This window comes from Ascidia mentula, chromosome 5 (genome assembly GCF_947561715.1).
Source record: "Ascidia mentula chromosome 5, kaAscMent1.1, whole genome shotgun sequence".
Taxonomy (NCBI): Eukaryota; Metazoa; Chordata; class Ascidiacea; order Phlebobranchia; family Ascidiidae; genus Ascidia; species Ascidia mentula.
The window spans coordinates 10061757-10078586 of record NC_138570.1 but is presented as its reverse complement, the minus strand read 5'-3'; the positions used below and the strand labels follow the sequence as shown (position 1 = coordinate 10078586).

Sequence of the window (16830 nt, the reverse complement as noted above, 5' to 3'; positions counted from 1 at the left end):
ATGACTACCACTACCAGTGATCAGTCAAACCAAGAAATAAAACAAAGATTTCGTTTAAAAAAGACCGTAGGTGTCTGGAGGGGGATTTCAATCCTTTCTGGAGTTATTATTGGAGCAGGAATATTTGTCACACCTGGAGGGGTTCTCAGTAAGCGCTTTTGTTTGTATCTTTTTTCCAAATACTGTTGAAAGCCTTATATAACTTTTTGGCGAGTTAGGTGCCGACATTTACTTGTTAGTAAATGTCGGCTAAGGTTTTCTGCTTAAACAATATTAAAATCGTCGAATATTTTGCTCAAGAAATTGTCTTGTAATATACAGTTGCTACGTGGTGTGTAATGGTACAAAATACAGAATCATCCAATGGAAGCGTGGGCCTCAGTCTTATTGTATGGGTATGTGGCGGGATCATTGGATGCCTTTCCGCACTTTGTATGTGCGAACTGGCGACATCCATCGGTGAATCCGGAGGCAATTTTACATACTTCACAGTTACCTATGGTCCGTCTGTCGGATTTCTTCTCATGTGGACGGAAGCATTGGCACCTTTTGGAACAGCGGTAAAACTGATGTCCCTCTCATTACACGGTATTGAGATATTTACAAATGGATGTCCAGCGCCAGGTTCTGCAATTACCTCGTTGGCCGTCTCGTTTGTGTTTATGTTTGCTTACATTCAGTGCCAAACGACAAGAGGTACTTTGAAGGTATGTTGTATAGATGTTTATTTTAGTGTGTTAAGCATTTGACAGCGCGATGACTAATTTTGTACCTTTAGTAAAAATACAACTTTCGTTGTAAATTTTCGTTTTTAGCAACGTAACATTTTTTATCCATGGTGATTAGTGATGGAAGTTATAAAAGCACCATTTTCAGTACAAGCAATGAGCCAATAATAATCTGATAGCTGTAGATAGGGGTTACTTAGTCGACAAGATCGTCAGTCACCAGCTGCACCGATGGGACCTGATAGGCCGAAACAATGGTCACAACTCTCTGCACCTCACTAACTGTTTTCTGACATGAAACGTTGTGCCTACGGTTTCAGTTGGAGGTAATATGCACGTGCACAAAGTTTGCTGTCTTGGCGGCAATTGTAGTTGCTGGCATTGTGATGCTGGTTAAAGGGAATCCTGTTGGAATTCACAACTTTGAAACAGCGTTCGATGCCAAACCAATAGAAACGATGAACTGGGGAAACTTCGTCGTTGCTTTTTATCAAGTGAGATATATCTCGCTATTACGGATAATGTTGTGATTTTCGTAGAAAAGAGATAGAGCAAGAAAGCCGCTTGGCTAGCAATTTCGTACAACTATGTTTTAAAGTGTACTAAAAAGAAAGGCAAAGTGTTTGTTATTTAAAGCAATTGCATAAGGGCTTTGGATTTAAGAGCACTAGAGTCTGGATCTATGGTAAATAACATATCGCAACAACACGAAATCATATCTGGTTGTAAATGCAAAACCAATTCAAAATGCGTTATTGGTTTTGTCTATGTCTATTAAATAGGCCCAATTTACAATGTCACGCATCGTATCTATTACGATTTTAAGTCCCTTTACGATTAACAACAGGTGCCTAATAATACTTACCAAGACGATTTTTGGTTTTCGTCCTGCAGTTTAAATTAAATGCTGTGTATTAAATTTAAGGTAATTTGGCCTTTCACTGGGTGGAACGGAGTGGCTTATATCATTGAAGAAGTCCGAAGCCCTTCAAGGATTGTTCCGTTGACAACAATTGGAACTCTTGCTTTGGTTACTCTTACTTATCTGCTCGTCAACATTGGATTTTTAAGCGGTAAGTTGCGTCAGGAATTACTTGTTAAATCTCATACACTTTTCCCACAGTTCTTACTGTTGAGGAAATAATGGAATCGAAAGCAGTTGCAGGATTGTTTGCTTCCAGACTTTTCGGCTCAGTATCGTGGCTTGTTCCATCTTTAATTTGCCTTTGTATTGCTGGTTCCATAAACGCTGCCATGTTTGTCCAAACACGACCAATATTTGCCGCCGCCCGAAGAAATCACTTGCCTCAGGTAACAATCAACCCACTGGAATATGACAATAAAACATCGAATTTGTTTTTATTAAATTGTCGAATACCAGCATACCGGATGTACCTGATGTGAGAATATTGTGATTTGGCCGAATATTATACGTATATTTTAATACTTCCGATTATGGACACACGATCCAAATATTGGTGGCGAATCCTGTCATGTGCTTCACTTAAATTTAAACAAACTAGGGCGCTTGGAATACATTGTTGTTAGAATTCATGAACAAAATCGGCAAGAACACAGCAAAATACTAAAATAGAATTTGGCGCTATCGTCGAAATGCAAACAATGCGTGTGAGTTTTTGCGATGTGAAAATTAATTTATGACGTCATTGAACACTGGAATTATGAATCGTAAATTGGAGGTAAAAGTCTTGCTTTTGCAGAAAAATTATGCGTTTAGATTTTATCAATGGCTCACATACATCACTTCACCCCATCTCCTGCCACATCATTTCACTCGCTTGGAATACTGGTTCTCGTTTTGATATCCGATTTTGACACAGCCTTGGAAGTGGTTGGAATTATGGAATGGATGAATTTAGGTTTAAACGCTGGATCTGTGTTAATTCTACGAAAAAAGCACCCTAATATTCCAAGGCCCTACAAAGTACGTGTTTATTTTGTAAAATGTGCTGAATGGTTCATTAGTAAAATATTTCCATTTTAGGCACCAATATTTGCTCCAATACTGGTTGTTTTATTCAGCATCGTGTTTCTATTGTCACCAATTATCAGCAAACCAAGGATTTCTTATTTCTATTCTCTATTTTACATTGGTTCATCATTTCTAGTGTATTTTGTGTTTGTTCGCCCGAAGAGAAAATTTTCCTTTGTTGATAAAATGACCATGTTCACTCAGAAGTTGTTTCAAGTTGCACCGACCGACTTCAACCCGAAAATCGTAAAATAAATCGGTAACACAACTACGTATTTTTCGCAAATAAATATGTGTACATAAATACATATGACTGTTTCCTTTTTTGTTAATTTTAAACGCCATAAATACGCCGCTCGTATTTCAACGAATATCCGGAGCAACGGAGGTTTAATTGGTGGTCCTTGGATTTGTTGTGGTCACGCTTAATCAGCTTCTGACCGGTTTTAAACTGTTAATACGAACCTCGAGACTATGCTCTAATTCGGTTATACTTCTGAGCGGTAAAAAAAGTCTAGTATATTATGACTAAACATGTTTGTTTGTTTTTAAGATTGTTGTCAGGCCTAATTTAATCATCATGTGCATTATGACGAATGTACTGATTTTTGTACTGTACTTAGCACTGATTTGTTGCTGTGTATTTCTCTCCGATGAGCAGCATGTTGGCTCCTATAACATTGACCCTGGCCACATTTCTATCAGCGGTTTCTCTTCGGGTGGTTATATGACTGTCCAAATGCATGTCTCCTATTCATCCCTGTTTATCGGTGCTGGTGTAATAGCGGGCGGGCCTTACCATTACGCAACAACGGTTGAAGATCCTACATTCCCTGCACTGCTCGATCCAAACGTCATCAACGTAACGATGTCGCAGGAAATAACTCGAACTTTGTCAGCCACTGGTCATATTGATCCAGTACAAAACCTCCAGTCGTCCAAAGTTTTTATGATAGCCGGGATACTCGATATGGTAATTGCTGCTGAAGTTGTAGAGAAGACTTACAAGTTTTACAAGGGTTTTGTTGATCCATCCAACCTTCACTTGGAATACGTAAAGAGTGCCCACAGTTTTCCAACGCTAAATTACGGTGGAGTTTGTGACGAAGAAAATCCTAAATTCATCAACAACTGTTCGTACAACGCTGCATATCAAATTTTAAACTACATAGAGGAAAATATCGTGGAACCGCGAATTACTTTGAGCAACAAAACTTTGAATCTATTAAAGTTTAACATTAGCGAAACTGTTGAGGACATACAAAATTTAACGGCCATCGGTTTGGACGAGATTGCTTTCCTGTATGTACCAACCGCCTGCGAACCTAGAAACATTTCCTGCAAGCTACATATCGCATTACACGGTTGTACACAAGGCGCCTCGACGTTTGGATTGGATTTTGTTCGTCATGCAGGTTACAACGAAGTGGCTGCAGCCAATGACATGATAGTGCTCTACCCTCAAGCAAAGATAGTTCCAGAAATTAACCCCATTGGATGTTGGGATTGGATTGGAAGTACTGGGCCAAATTACGCAACAAAACATGGTCCTCAAATCGACACACTTGTAAAAATGCTCGAGCATATTGCAGACATGAAAATTTCAATGGAGAATTAAACAAAAATACATTCACCGGGTTGACTTCTTCCAAATTAATCTTATAAATAACAGCCTTTTTTTCTTAAAATATCTAATGTAATGAAGTTGGTAATACGGTTTTACATCTTCCTCTTGTAGTACCACGCATGTTTCCTGACCTAATTCTGACCACCACGCATGTTTCCTAAACACACACACTGGAACGCCAGGCGGAAGGGATGCAGCCGGAGTCAAGCTTTGCTGCAAAAACTCCCACAGCTTTCTGGCATCCTGCTAGACAGCATATATGTTTTCTGACACTTCGTTATAAAACGACTTGGAGTTTCTTTGTTCGGAGAATCTATAGCATGTCTGACCATCGCACTTAGACGCACGCACGCCCTTTTGGTAGTTAGCTCAATACATTCAGTCACGTGCTTTAATTGGACAATTTGATGAAAACCTACTGTTATTGCAACGTGTCTTTCGATTCAATAAAGTATGTCTGCTCACGGAGTCAAATTTAGTAGCTATAGTTAAGAACACGCAAAGCAGAATTTAGTTTCAGTTATAAAGGCATCAACCGAAAACTTAATCAAAAGCTGCACTATTGCTTCCAGCATAGAGTGCATCGTTTGTACTTGTCTTTTATTATGGACCAAGTGGCACCTTTTGGGGCCTAAATATAGGAGGTTTAGATCAGTATAAGCACACAACGAACCCCTATCCGTGTAACACTATCCCACTGTTTGTATTGCTGAAACTCAACAAGGTTTTTGCTTCCGTTGACACGCAGCGGTGCTGCTTGTACAGTTGCAGGCGTTGAGCTTGAATAAATAGGATGGGCAGTTTGACTTAAGATATTCCCAACTTTTCAAACAGACGCCTATTTCTTGGCGGCTAATTCAGGAAATTGTATGGTGGGGGTCATTTGTACAATGCATATACTAAAAAAATGAAACTAAAATAGTAATGGAACAACAGTTAGCCATTTTAAACTCTATTGAAATCGTATCATTGCGTCACGCTTTGTTGGGATTTTCCACGTGGTTTTGTTTGCAAACACCGAGGATACAGTGATGTTTGTCAATTAGCGTTTCTGTAATCCATTGGTGCTCAAGGCTGGTAGTGCAAAACAGGTTTAAAAGATTGATTTTCTTTTACTCAAGTGGACTGAAAACCAGTTGTTTTCATATGTTCGGATGCAAAATGCGCTATATTTCTGTCCTTCCACATTTTTAGATGTGTTTTGTGTATAAAAGACCTTTAAACAACGTTTGGTTTCTAGACGATTTCATAGGCTGATGTATAAAGCAAACATGGCAAATATACCAACTGTCTTGTTCTGCTCTATTGCTACCTTCTGCGTTTTTCCTTCGCACCAGCAACATGTTGGCTCCTATAACATTGACCCGGGCCACATTTCTATCAGCGGTTTCTCATCTGGTGGTTATATGACTGTCCAAATGCATGTCTCCTATTCATCCCTGTTTATCGGTGCTGGTGTAATAGCGGGAGGGCCTTACCATTACGCATCAACTGTCCAGGAGACCACTTTTCCTGCGTTGGCCAACCCCCAAATCATAAACGTAACGAAGATACAGGAACTGGCTCGCAATTTGTCAGCCACTGGCCGTATTGATCCAGTGGAGAACCTGCAGTCCTCCAAAGTTTTTGTTATTGCCGAGAAACTGGACACGCTTATTGTTCCTCAAGTTGTAGAAAAGACTTACCAGTTTTACCAGGGTTTTGTTGATCCATCCAACCTTCACTTGGAATACGTAAAGAGTGCCCACAGTTTTCCAACGCTAAATTATGGTGGAGTTTGTGACGAAGAAAATCTCAAGCTCATCAACAACTGTTCGTACAACGCTGCATATCAAATTTTAAACTACATAGAGGAAAATATCGTGGAACCGCGTATTACTTTGAACAACAAAACTTTCAATTTATTGAAGTTTAACATTAGCGAAACTGTTGAGGACATACAAAATTTAACGGCCATCGGTTTGGACGAGATTGCTTTCCTGTATGTACCAACCGCCTGCGAACCTAGGAACATTTCCTGCAAGCTACATATCGCATTACACGGTTGTACACAAGGCGCCTCGACTATCGGAGAGGATTTTGTTCGACATGCAGGTTACAACGAAGTGGCTGCAGCCAATGACATGATAGTGCTCTACCCTCAAGCAAAGATAATTCCAGAAATTAATCCTTTTGGATGTTGGGATTGGATTGGAAGTACTGGGCCAAATTACGCAACGAAACAAGGTCCTCAAATCGACACGCTCATCAAAATACTCGAGCATATTGCAGACATGAAAATTTCAACACAATAGACAACTGTAGCAATGGAGATAAATAAGTTGATGTTATTTGGTTTCGTTTCTCATATTCTGGAGATAAAACATTTGAACGAATGTGCAAACTTAATCATTACACTGTCGTGATTTTCATTTTCATTCTCCATTTTGAGATGAGTTTTTGCTTTTTTTACTATGATTGGAATGTCGTCTACATACAACCACTGAAACAAGTTTGTCTAGTTTAGTTGTAACTTAATAATAATAATAATCAGCATTAAAGTAAACGATAGAAACAAACGACAATGTTTTTTACTTAGTAATCTTGGGACACAAAACAAATCTGTGTTTCAAGTCGCAGTGGATCGAGTAAAGGTACATTAAATGCAACCCGTGATGCCCTACGCACATACAATGTGAGAAGCATGTAACATGGTATTGCTTGACACGATATGATTGGATAGATTTAGAAAATTAATTCGGCGTGTTTGTTAAACAATTGGTCGAATCCATAATATTTCATCCCCGTCTTTCTGAGCTTGATGTTGATTCGTTCACTTTGCTCATTTGACAACACGTTTTTCCAATCACCGACAACTCCTTTTCTCATAAAAGGAAGGTGCTTTGGTCTTGGTACAGCACACTACAATGCAACAGAGATTATGTGTGCACAAAAATTTACCGCAAACTTACATATTTGTTTACGTCTTTCTGCATGACTTCGAAGGAAGAATGTCGGATGACCTTTTCCAGTAGTTCTTCGTTGTTTCTTTTTAGCTTCTTTGTCCACTCTGGGCCCAAAAATTCCGCCAATTTTAAAATTTCCCTTGACAAAAAGTTGAACGAAAATTTCAAAGCTAACTTTCCAAAGTTGAATAAAAATAGAGTAAAAAAAGTTTTCAAACCCCGCAATGTTATTTTTCATATCTTCATAGAGAACAAAATGAATATTATCGCGTTTCAAACTCTCCTCGTGCCACTGGGGGACCATTTCAAAGTAGTCGCCAGAATCGCAACCGCCCTCCATAAAAACCTCAAAGTAGTCATCAAAGCTGCCATCGGCAAAACGATAATATTTGTCTATACCTCGAGTGTGATTGTAAAATGAAACGACCACGTCTTTGGGATTTCTTGCTGAATACAAAGTAGCATCTATTGGAACAATTTCTTGCATAATACCACACATAAAAAAGTATCTAGTACACCACGCCACCACCCAAGTAAAAAAGGCATTCACTCACCGATAAAAACGTATTTACTTTTTGGGTTGATAGGTGTCAGATGGTAGAACAGATGAGTTTTGATAACGCGAGGCCTTTGGATTGCTTTAACAGCTTCACCTCCGAAAACTTCAATAAAAAGATATTGATATTGTAAGTTGTCGCCATCGTTTACTGGGTTTCCTTCGTTTTTCATTAAATATAGAATGTTCATAAGCCATGTTGTTCCACTTTTTGGGTAGGAAGCTACGAAAATATCATCATCGTCTGGTTGGTAGGTAACTGCTGAATCGAACCTTGTTTGATCAAAGCATGCTGCACAAGTGTAGCCTTTGGGCATTGAAGGGTGCTTTAGCACATTGTAATGTGGACGCTTTCTGGTCACAAACATGCCGGGCAGAGTACCTAACTTTCCACACAAAACGTCGCCCTTATCTATTGATCAAGTTACAAGCAGGCTGCATGCTAAGCTCGTCAGCAGTCAAAATGCACTGAAGCGTGAAAGTAAATAAACTTTCCTAACTTTCGCGACCGTGACACGTTATGTCACGGAAGAGTGAATAGGTAGTATTGCTGCAATTCAAACCATTTAACATGGTTCCTGAGATAAAATAAAGTGTGTCTTGTATTTTATATGCGTAAATCCTGCATCGAAAAGACAGCGCTAAATTTTGGGTGCTGAATGGTTTTGTAACTCTACTCAGTGTGGCTGATAAACCACCAGGCCAACAAGACGTGTGCCAGTCAAACATACAGGCTACCTAACTAACTTTATAAAGTAAGTTAAATGATTGCGGAAGTCAAACGGCCAACGATAAAGTCTTGGTATACCTCTTTGCACTGAAAGTTTATTCATTTACAAAGTTGTCTTCGAAAATTAGTTGATGTATTTGTTGTGTTTTGTATTGTCTTTTGCCCATATTCTTGGTCAACGCATTGTATGTGTATTTTTAGGCCACTCCACACAGTGTGCCTTGGGACAAGCAGAGCGCTAATCCAGCACTGCCCTATTTGCACGTTTTACAAAGGCTGTAAAACACCATTTGTAAAGCATATCTGATGTACATCATGTGATTCATAAAATGCATCAACAACTACATTGGGACAATTTACCTCAATGTAATGTGACCCAACGACGCATTCAGCAGATATAAATACGAACCTACATTATGTTACTTAGTTTTACCACTGCAGCATTCGTATAACAACAATTAATGCCTATTGGCGCTTTGCTGCTTATTAACATATTCCATGCATCAGCAAATTCCTTCAATTCTTTGGACAAGTGGCAATTAACGGAAATGACGATTGCAATAATCTTCTGGTCAATCAATCAAAGTCCAGTAACCAGGCCTTGGTGGATATTGGAAGATAAAGCTATCAGGTTTTGACTACAACCACCATGACATAATCACCTGATTCATACAATGCATCAATAACAACAGTGCCACATTTTACCTCAATGTAATGTGACCTAACAACACGCATTCAGCAGATATAAATACGAACCTCCATTATAAGTTTAAAAAATCTGTTTTCCAATAAAATGCTGTACAAACTTTTGTAAGCAGCTTTTTTGAGTCGTTTTTCAACGTGAGGTGTGACTGGAGATATTTTTTTCTACAACAAAACCTAAACCTGTCAGACAAAAATAACAACAGGCCAAACAAAAAAACACGAAAACAGCAGTTTAATTGCCAAATAAAAATACGATGTAGGGTATCAACGGTCAGAGCAATTATAAATAAAATCAAAGAAATATTCCCAACTGCCACAGCATTAAAAAGCATAAAATGCAAAAAAATAAACAGTGCGTAAATCTAATCGATACACATTCGTTCGTTCGTTTCAGTATTCAACAATGCAAAGCGAGGGTAAGAATCGCGTTCCTTAAAGTTTGCTAATAACCAAGTTTAACACAGAGACCATCTGCACATACTTTTCAGGGGCGAACAGGTTGCATATAAAACAACAGCTAGAGGTGTAATCACAAAATAACGTTAGGTTTGTTACGGAGTATTCACTAATCGACAATTGCATGTTGCAGTATGTCGGGTTTACCCGACTTACACACTTTGCAAAGTAAAATTAGTAATTTGCTTGACATTTTTTTAAATATTGTTTTAGGTCAATGCAATATAAATATATTCTAGAAAATATGATGTAACCATGCGCTAGAATTTGAAACAATCGAAAACAACCCAAAATAGTCGTCTAAACAGCCCCTCGAATGCAAAACAAAGCGTGATGGCGCTGTTAAAAGACAATTCTTCGGTCAGGGAAGAAGAAAGTTACACCTCAAGGTCGAACGAACGAACTTCAGCCTCTTCTTCGACGGGGTCGCAATGCAGAGTCTCAATCTGCTCCGAGGCAATTGTTCTGGCATAGTTGATTTGTTGGCACACACGCTCGGCCACTGTGTCTGAATGACAAACCACACGTGGTTTCGTGGCGTTCTGACGATTGGTGAGGCTTTTTGTGGACGTTTTAAATGACATCTGGTTGAATGTCTGCGCAAAAAGGTTAGTTATTGTAAAACAAGTAGTTCTGTATAATTCATAGTAACACCAGAGAAAATGTCTGAAACGACTACTGTCTGTGCAGGTCGGTGACTTGCAGATCTAACTTTAGGAATCAATATATTATATTCCTGAGATGGCAAAACGCCAGTTGTATTTGAATGAGACAGAAACTGAGGATGCAAATAGACAAAATTAATATTTCTGTGTAATACATAAAGATGATACAGTGGCGCTGATCGTCCTTCATTTTATTTGGAGTCTCAGGAATATAATGTGTTATATAGACTTGAAAGCATTCATTAAACATTTGGGTCCGAAATAGCTCCTACATTGACATCCACCGATAATTAGGGTTACTTTATTTGTAAGTAAAGAGTAAAGACAACCGAGACAAAATAAACACAAAATCATTGCAACTACGATGAAACATGCGTGTCATAAAGGTTTTCAATAACGAGCACAATAAAATTTAGAAGTATACATTCGCAAACAACAGAAAATTATTTAAAAAAACTCTCGTATTTATCCCAGAGCTTGTCAAATCCGGGATATTTTTTGCCCGTTTCTGTGAGTTTAGCGTCAATTCGCTCGCTTTGTTCACGTGATAATACATTCCGCCAATCACCGATCACTCCCTTTCGAATGAACGGAATGTCACCGGGTCTCTCTTCCAGACACTAAAAAACAGAAAAGTTACGACGCGGATAGAAATATGGAGAATGATGTCTTACAAATTTTGTTGGATCTGCTTTCATTTTCTTAAACGACGAATTTTCGATGACAGCATTCAGTAGTTTGGAATCCTCTTTAAGCAAGTTTTCCCGACGATTTCCCCCAAGGAAGTCCGCAAGTTTCAAAATTTCTCTGCAAAGTAAAATTATCTGTTTACTACCCGAGTCAGCAGAAGCACACCACACGCATACTAAACACCTGTTAATGTCATTTTTCATATCTTCATAGAGAACAAAATGAATATTATCGCGTTTCAAACTCTCCGCGTGCCACTGGGGGACCATTTCAAAGTAGTCGCCAGAATCGCAACCGCCCTCCATAAAAACCGCGAAAAATTCATCAAAACTGCCATCGGCAAAACGATAATATTCATCAAATCCGATGGTATGATAGTAAAATGAAACTGCGACATCCTTTGGATTTCGTGCTGCGTAATAATGCGATGAAATTAATTTTTGATACAAACAGATACCATGACATGATATTGGATTACTTACCCACAAATATATACTTGGCTTCAGAGTTCTGTGGCAATAATTTAAAATACAAGTGACTTTTGATGATGCGTGGCTGGGGAATTGCCTCGACAGCAGCAGCTCCATCAAACTCAAGAAACGGAATCATTTTATCGATTAATTGGCCTTTTTTCAAAGGGAGCCCGTCGTTTCGCATCAAGTGCAAGATGTTCATTACCCAAGTAGTTCCGTTCTTAGGATAGGAGACAATAAAGGTGTCGTCGCTTCGAGGATTGAAATTGATCGCCGAATCGAATATATCTTGTGATATGCATGCCACTGTGTTGTAGCCGTCAGGGAATGCAGGATGCTTCACTACACTGTAAAACGGAGTCCTTCCCACCGACATAGTATTTTGAGTACAGTTGGAGCAATGACTAAGTCCTGACAAAGTTCTGTAAGGTATAAGACTAGTCCTAACTATTGTGGTCGAACCTTTAATACAACAAACGACAAGGGTGATTTTACGAACAGATGTACGTACAACTGACACACAACATAATATGGAAATGACCGAATACTGTGAACATTCTTTCAAGCAATGGTTGAGAAAAAGTTAAGAACTATACCTTTTGATCTGATACACATAAGGTCTGCCCACTGACTAGATGTTACTTAGTTTTACCACTGCAGCATTCGTATTTGTGCCAGAATCCTTTACAACTGTATCGAAATCAATTAATACAATATGCCTATTGGCGCTTTGCTGCTTATTAACATATTCCATGCATAAGCAAAATCCTTCAATTCTTTGGACAAGTGGCAACGGAAAGGACGTTTGCAATAATCTTCTGTTCAATTAATCAAAATCCAGTAACCAGGCCTTCGTGGATATCGTAAAATACAAGTTCTGACTGCTGCAATGATGTAATAAGTACACTGAACTACGACTCTACTGTCACAGCAAACAGCACAGTCAACCAAAGTTACACAGGCAAGGCGACAAACCACTTCAACAGAAAGTAAGTTCTTGCTTTTGCAGAATCGATGCGCGATGAAGCATGAAAAAGAGAAAAAAAAGGGCGTATTTGTCGAACGCTCGCTCGCACTGACGTCAGCAGAAAGTTCCATTGGTAGAATTGTCTATCTACACCCACCGTATTGGTGTGTGGACAAAAACATTTGATGTGTTTGCCCGTATGTTTCCTAACTGCATTTTAAGGCTTATTTCCTGCCACGCAACTTCCAGCTACATTCTAACCGAGTGAACAGCATTTGTTATGCATGAGAATATACCAATGCCTATACCAGTTTATTTTTTAGTAAAACAGAGTTCCTCTTCGTGGCTTGCTTCCCCATTGAGCAAATTGCCACATTGAACTGTCTGCCTTGTTCACATTATTTCTTTCCATAGAGTACCAGATTCTAAAGTTGTTGCAAGTCAACCAAATTACGACAATATACGCTGACTGCGCAAAATTTCCCAAGCCTTCCGGGTTCATGAAGACGCCAAGTATGTTTTGCTGGGCTTTCGAATTCGACATTTTTAAAATAATTACTGTAATTTTATGATTGGTTCTGTGTCGCTGTGTTTAGGTTACTGACCTGACCTTGAGTAATGTCAAGACACTGAAATTGTTACGCCAAACGACTGGCATTGTACAAGGACAGGCTGTATTCATGTATCAGTGATTATCGAATAAAATTGCGCGGATTGCCAAAGCCGTTCTTATCAGTGTGGTATTGTAGCAACACGCATGTTTCCCTACTTAATTCTTCACACATTTGGAACACAAATGGCCTGAAGGCTGCAGACGGTGTTAGGCTTTACGGCAGAACTCGCACAGTCTTCTGGCATCCGACTCGACGACAGACCTTTTTTTTACTGTAATTTGTTAGATACCCGTTCGCACTTTACTATGTAGTATTCGTTGTCAGTCTCTGTCATTAACCTTGGCCCCCAACTATAGTATCGGTCACTTAACTAACAACTGACACGCGGTAGAAGTTACTCGCTCAAAAGTCACTAACGCGCTTGAAACACTGTAAAATTTGAAGGTTGTAATAATCCACCTTAGGGTGGAAATTTGTGAAAAATGGTGGAAATTCCACCATCTTGGGGATAAAGGTGGAAATAAAACTCCTACTAAACTAAACTTTGCGCCGCCTGGCATTGCAAACGTGTCTTTCATTAATGAACAAGTCTGCCACGGAGTTTTAAAAACAGTAGTCTATATCAGCAAGAACACGCAAGCAGACTTAGTCTCAGTTATAGCAGCCGACCGGAAACAATTAGTACGCTGCACTTGCTATAACTAAAACTAAGTCTGCTTGCGTGTTCTTGCTGATATAGACTACTGTTTTTAAAACTAAAAAGACAAAAGAATCGAAAAAACAATTTATTTCAATTCCTATAGCCTGATAACTGTATGGGCTGGGGTTGATAAAAGAAATTAATGTGAAAAGGTCCAAACAAGACAGAAATCCTTACAAACAACTGAACAGGCAGAAAATCCAGTTATTGTCAGAATATACGTAGCGCAAACTATTCTGATTTTAGCAATATTCGATACTGTTTAGAAACACTTGAAACTCGACACGTGTAACATTAATTAGGAACTCACCGGTTTTACTGTAAGCTCCAGCAATGTTTTCCCACTGTCACGTGATCGAACGCTCACGTGTGATTGGTCAGGGAGGCCAGGCAAGACTCGAACGCCGAGCAAGTTTGAATAATCCACTTCGAGAAACACGTGATCCGGGTCGGGTTCGCTGTCTTTTACGAAATACACTTTGCTGCTTGTGATGAGAACCTAAAAAGTATACAATTACAGTAAATTCTTGTCAACTGATTCCGGGAATCAGTCCCCATTCCCGATCCATGGTTGCAACGATTTCTACCCTTTGCACCACCAGATTGAATATAGCCGAGGACAAGTGGCTTAACAGAATTGGCGCCACAAGACACATCAGTGAAATGATTTTGCCCGTGTTCTTATCCAATACTGTACGTTTTCTCACACAGCTGGTAGTTAGTTGTGAGAAGGGTTGTGCTGCACACAGAGCGTCCGACGGAGATGAGCTTTTTGTGCGTGTGTGTTTTTACTCTTTTTGCGTTGTTTTTACAGACAACGGCAATGCTTTTTTAGCAAAATATTTGTCTTACATAAACGTCAACAGATTTTAACCTCGGAAACATACCTTTCCACAAATGTCGTCATATTACAATAAACATAAACTAAACACTATGTTAACTTTTTTCCACCAACCATTTCTGTAAGTTTCAATCAGGATATATATGTGATTGTTGTCGAAGCAAAAGCATCAAATATTCCTAATATTCTCGGAAAACACACGTTTCGCCTGCTAAAATCACACAACTTACCAACATATTATCGCGATGGTGAAAACTGAGTTTGTTACAAGCGTAGAAATGCTCGCTAAAATCGTTCCGGTTCAGTGCGTAGAGGAACTGCTGTCCCTTGGCTTGAGACTCCGAATAAACTTGAAGACAACCCTGACAAACACGTGTACATTGTCCACATCTACTTATTGACAAGAGGAAATTAAAATGCTATATGCCAATTGAGATGAATTCATTATCTTGTAACATATCGGTATTACCCTCCAGTCGTCAGTAGCCGATCAAATCTTAGCAATGTTAACCGACTACAATTTAAATTCTACATACATCTAATCACACGAACATAACTAATTATTGAGAAGAAGGGTTGAGTCTGCAGATGCGGATTCAACTCGACCAAACATCAATGGTTACCTGGAATGTGTGGCAGCAACGGATAGGTCGAGCACGTGTATAAACTTGATCGCTTGAAACGCTGATTTCACGAACAGCTGATGCCGACTCCGACGCAAGGTCAAGGACACCTTACAATTAAACGACCATTAAATATTGGTCTTTCGAAACACTAATATTGGTGTTTTTGCTTATGCACAAAAACAAGCTTGGGGAATGTGCTGCCAGAATGTATTGTCAGGCAGTTAACAATACCGCAATTAAAATCACAGACGCAAACGTTTGTGTAGTACAATGATTTCAACAAAAATGAGGTCATACCATTTAAGTTATTGTCAAAGAATGAAAAGTTTACAGTTTAGTATTGCGCATTACAAAATCTTGGCAAATTTCCTTCAGCATTTAAAAATCTGGTAGTTGGCATTTTAATTAATTTAGTACAAATAAAGACATCCTTATAAGCAGATGGTTTCAATTGAAACCAACGTTGGGTGGGACCTTAATGTTGTTCGTTGTTCGTGCAGTTTGCACTTAATGTTGTTCGTTGTTCGTGCAATTTGCACTTAATGCACTTAATGTTGTTCGTTGTTCGTGCAGTTTAACACGGGTCTTACCGGTAACAGGTTTGGTGACAGTTCCAACAAGTCCCTTTCCGATTCCCTTCACAAATCCAATCGCTCCGTCATTTTGAGCACCGCGTACAGGTTGTGTTATGACGCTAGTTAAACCTCCGATCATTCCAGCCATGAAACCCTGATAAACAACAATTTACACTAAAACAAGTGCCAGAAGAACAGACTATTAAATTACGATATGCCTGGCAGCAACGGAAACATTATATTTCTAAAACAAACAGTTGGTAAGAATGTACATGTGCACATTCCTTGTATTATTGCGTTAGATGCATAGAATTTCAAAAACAAACAAAATCTACCTGCAGTCCGGCCACCACGTGACCGCTTGCGTTTTTAGCGTTTGATTGAATCGCCCTCCTCTTATCTTCATACTCCTCGTCCATGGTAATCTCTCCCAGACCTCCGGACAAAGTACTTACGACCTGCAGGTCAATAATAACACAACTATTTTACTGTACATAATTTGCATTATTACTTCCAGCTTTAATAAAAATAGGTAAAGTTTTGATAACCTTGTATCAAATCATTGAACCGCACAAAAACGCTATAACTGTACGAACATTTTATCAAAATATCCGGTTTATGTGTCACCATTGCTTGATGTTAATAGGCACGCATCATCGAACGTTACACTGCCGGCTAAATGCCGCATTTTGACATTGTACCTTATTCCAGTCACTGGCAAGGAGACTTGCAAATTAGATCTTAGTGAAGTACGTAACAAATCAATGACACTGCAGCAGTTTTGTCGTTATCAATTGGTTTACGACGTGAATACCTTTACGTGCTTTTATAGCGAAATGGAAATTGATTTTAAAGACTGTTTGCAATCCACTACTTAAATCTTGAACTCGCCAGAGGCTCTATTTAAAATCTCTGGTCTTAGATATGGGTTTGAAAATA

General features: G+C 39.0%; 6 protein-coding genes across 8 annotated transcripts in view; 3 read left to right on the top strand and 3 right to left on the bottom strand.

Moving 5' to 3' along the window:
* On the top strand, nucleotides 1–2976 carry LOC145902877 (b(0,+)-type amino acid transporter 1-like). Its single transcript, XM_082990966.1, has 7 exons — nucleotides 1–148; nucleotides 355–707; nucleotides 1049–1222; nucleotides 1654–1801; nucleotides 1852–2039; nucleotides 2467–2673; nucleotides 2734–2976. Exons 1-7 carry the CDS (start codon nucleotides 1–3, stop codon nucleotides 2974–2976), a joined length of 1461 nt encoding a protein of 486 aa, XP_082847092.1.
* Nucleotides 2977–3310: 334 nt separating this feature from the next.
* Nucleotides 3311–4339, top strand: LOC145902876 (poly(3-hydroxybutyrate) depolymerase-like). The gene has a single exon (XM_082990965.1). The coding sequence runs from the start codon at nucleotides 3311–3313 to the stop codon at nucleotides 4337–4339; it is 1029 nt and encodes a 342-aa protein (XP_082847091.1).
* A 1280-nt stretch (nucleotides 4340–5619) lies between these two features.
* Nucleotides 5620–6642, top strand: LOC145902875 (poly(3-hydroxybutyrate) depolymerase-like). Its single transcript, XM_082990964.1, has one exon. It carries the CDS (start codon nucleotides 5620–5622, stop codon nucleotides 6640–6642), a length of 1023 nt encoding a protein of 340 aa, XP_082847090.1.
* A 21-nt stretch (nucleotides 6643–6663) lies between these two features.
* LOC145903710 (sulfotransferase ssu-1-like) lies at nucleotides 6664–8291 on the bottom strand. 3 transcript variants are annotated; one of them, XM_082991838.1, is made up of 4 exons: nucleotides 7848–8291; nucleotides 7512–7758; nucleotides 7300–7432; nucleotides 6664–7249 (listed from the first exon to the last, which is right to left on the bottom strand). In XM_082991838.1, exons 1-4 carry the CDS (start codon nucleotides 8215–8217, stop codon nucleotides 7073–7075), a joined length of 927 nt encoding a protein of 308 aa, XP_082847964.1. In that variant the 5' UTR covers nucleotides 8218–8291; the 3' UTR covers nucleotides 6664–7072. The 3 variants fall into 3 exon arrangements, with proteins under 3 accessions (XP_082847964.1, XP_082847965.1, XP_082847966.1); XM_082991839.1 differs by having other exon boundaries at nucleotides 7312–7432; XM_082991840.1 differs by having other exon boundaries at nucleotides 7512–7740.
* A 1255-nt stretch (nucleotides 8292–9546) lies between these two features.
* The window catches only part of LOC145903709 (intermembrane lipid transfer protein VPS13D-like), a 39143-nt gene continuing 31859 nt past the window's right edge, over nucleotides 9547–16830 (bottom strand). The window contains exons 75-80 of the mRNA XM_082991837.1: nucleotides 16227–16349; nucleotides 15907–16045; nucleotides 15314–15423; nucleotides 14921–15052; nucleotides 14160–14348; nucleotides 9547–10336 (exon numbers count right to left, since the gene is read on the bottom strand). Coding sequence (XP_082847963.1) covers nucleotides 10118–10336; nucleotides 14160–14348; nucleotides 14921–15052; nucleotides 15314–15423; nucleotides 15907–16045; nucleotides 16227–16349 — 912 coding nt within the window. The 3' untranslated portion in view covers nucleotides 9547–10117. The remainder of the gene's footprint in view (nucleotides 10337–14159; nucleotides 14349–14920; nucleotides 15053–15313; nucleotides 15424–15906; nucleotides 16046–16226; nucleotides 16350–16830) is intronic.
* On the bottom strand, nucleotides 10343–12144 carry LOC145903711 (sulfotransferase ssu-1-like). The gene is made up of 4 exons (XM_082991841.1): nucleotides 11578–12144; nucleotides 11279–11507; nucleotides 11080–11212; nucleotides 10343–11025 (listed from the first exon to the last, which is right to left on the bottom strand). The coding sequence occupies exons 1-4, from the start codon at nucleotides 11942–11944 to the stop codon at nucleotides 10849–10851; spliced, it is 906 nt and encodes a 301-aa protein (XP_082847967.1). The 5' UTR covers nucleotides 11945–12144; the 3' UTR covers nucleotides 10343–10848.

Coding starts and splice junctions, on each gene's coding strand:
- LOC145902877 (XM_082990966.1), top strand. CDS start 1: ATGACTACCACTACCAGTGATCAGTCAAACCAAGAAATAAAACAAAGA. Junction 1,802..1,851: donor CAACATTGGATTTTTAAGCG/GTAAGTTGCGTC, acceptor CTTTTCCCACAG/TTCTTACTGTTGAGGAAATA. Junction 2,674..2,733: donor ATATTCCAAGGCCCTACAAA/GTACGTGTTTAT, acceptor TTTCCATTTTAG/GCACCAATATTTGCTCCAAT.
- LOC145902876 (XM_082990965.1), top strand. CDS start 3,311: ATGACGAATGTACTGATTTTTGTACTGTACTTAGCACTGATTTGTTGC.
- LOC145902875 (XM_082990964.1), top strand. CDS start 5,620: ATGGCAAATATACCAACTGTCTTGTTCTGCTCTATTGCTACCTTCTGC.
- LOC145903710 (XM_082991838.1), bottom strand. CDS start 8,217: ATGTTTGTGACCAGAAAGCGTCCACATTACAATGTGCTAAAGCACCCT. Junction 7,433..7,511: donor ATGAAAAATAACATTGCGGG/GTTTGAAAACTT, acceptor CTTTTTGTCAAG/GGAAATTTTAAAATTGGCGG. Junction 7,250..7,299: donor AGAAAGACGTAAACAAATAT/GTAAGTTTGCGG, acceptor GTTGCATTGTAG/TGTGCTGTACCAAGACCAAA.
- LOC145903711 (XM_082991841.1), bottom strand. CDS start 11,944: ATGTCGGTGGGAAGGACTCCGTTTTACAGTGTAGTGAAGCATCCTGCA. Junction 11,213..11,278: donor ATGAAAAATGACATTAACAG/GTGTTTAGTATG, acceptor TTTACTTTGCAG/AGAAATTTTGAAACTTGCGG. Junction 11,026..11,079: donor AAGCAGATCCAACAAAATTT/GTAAGACATCAT, acceptor TCTGTTTTTTAG/TGTCTGGAAGAGAGACCCGG.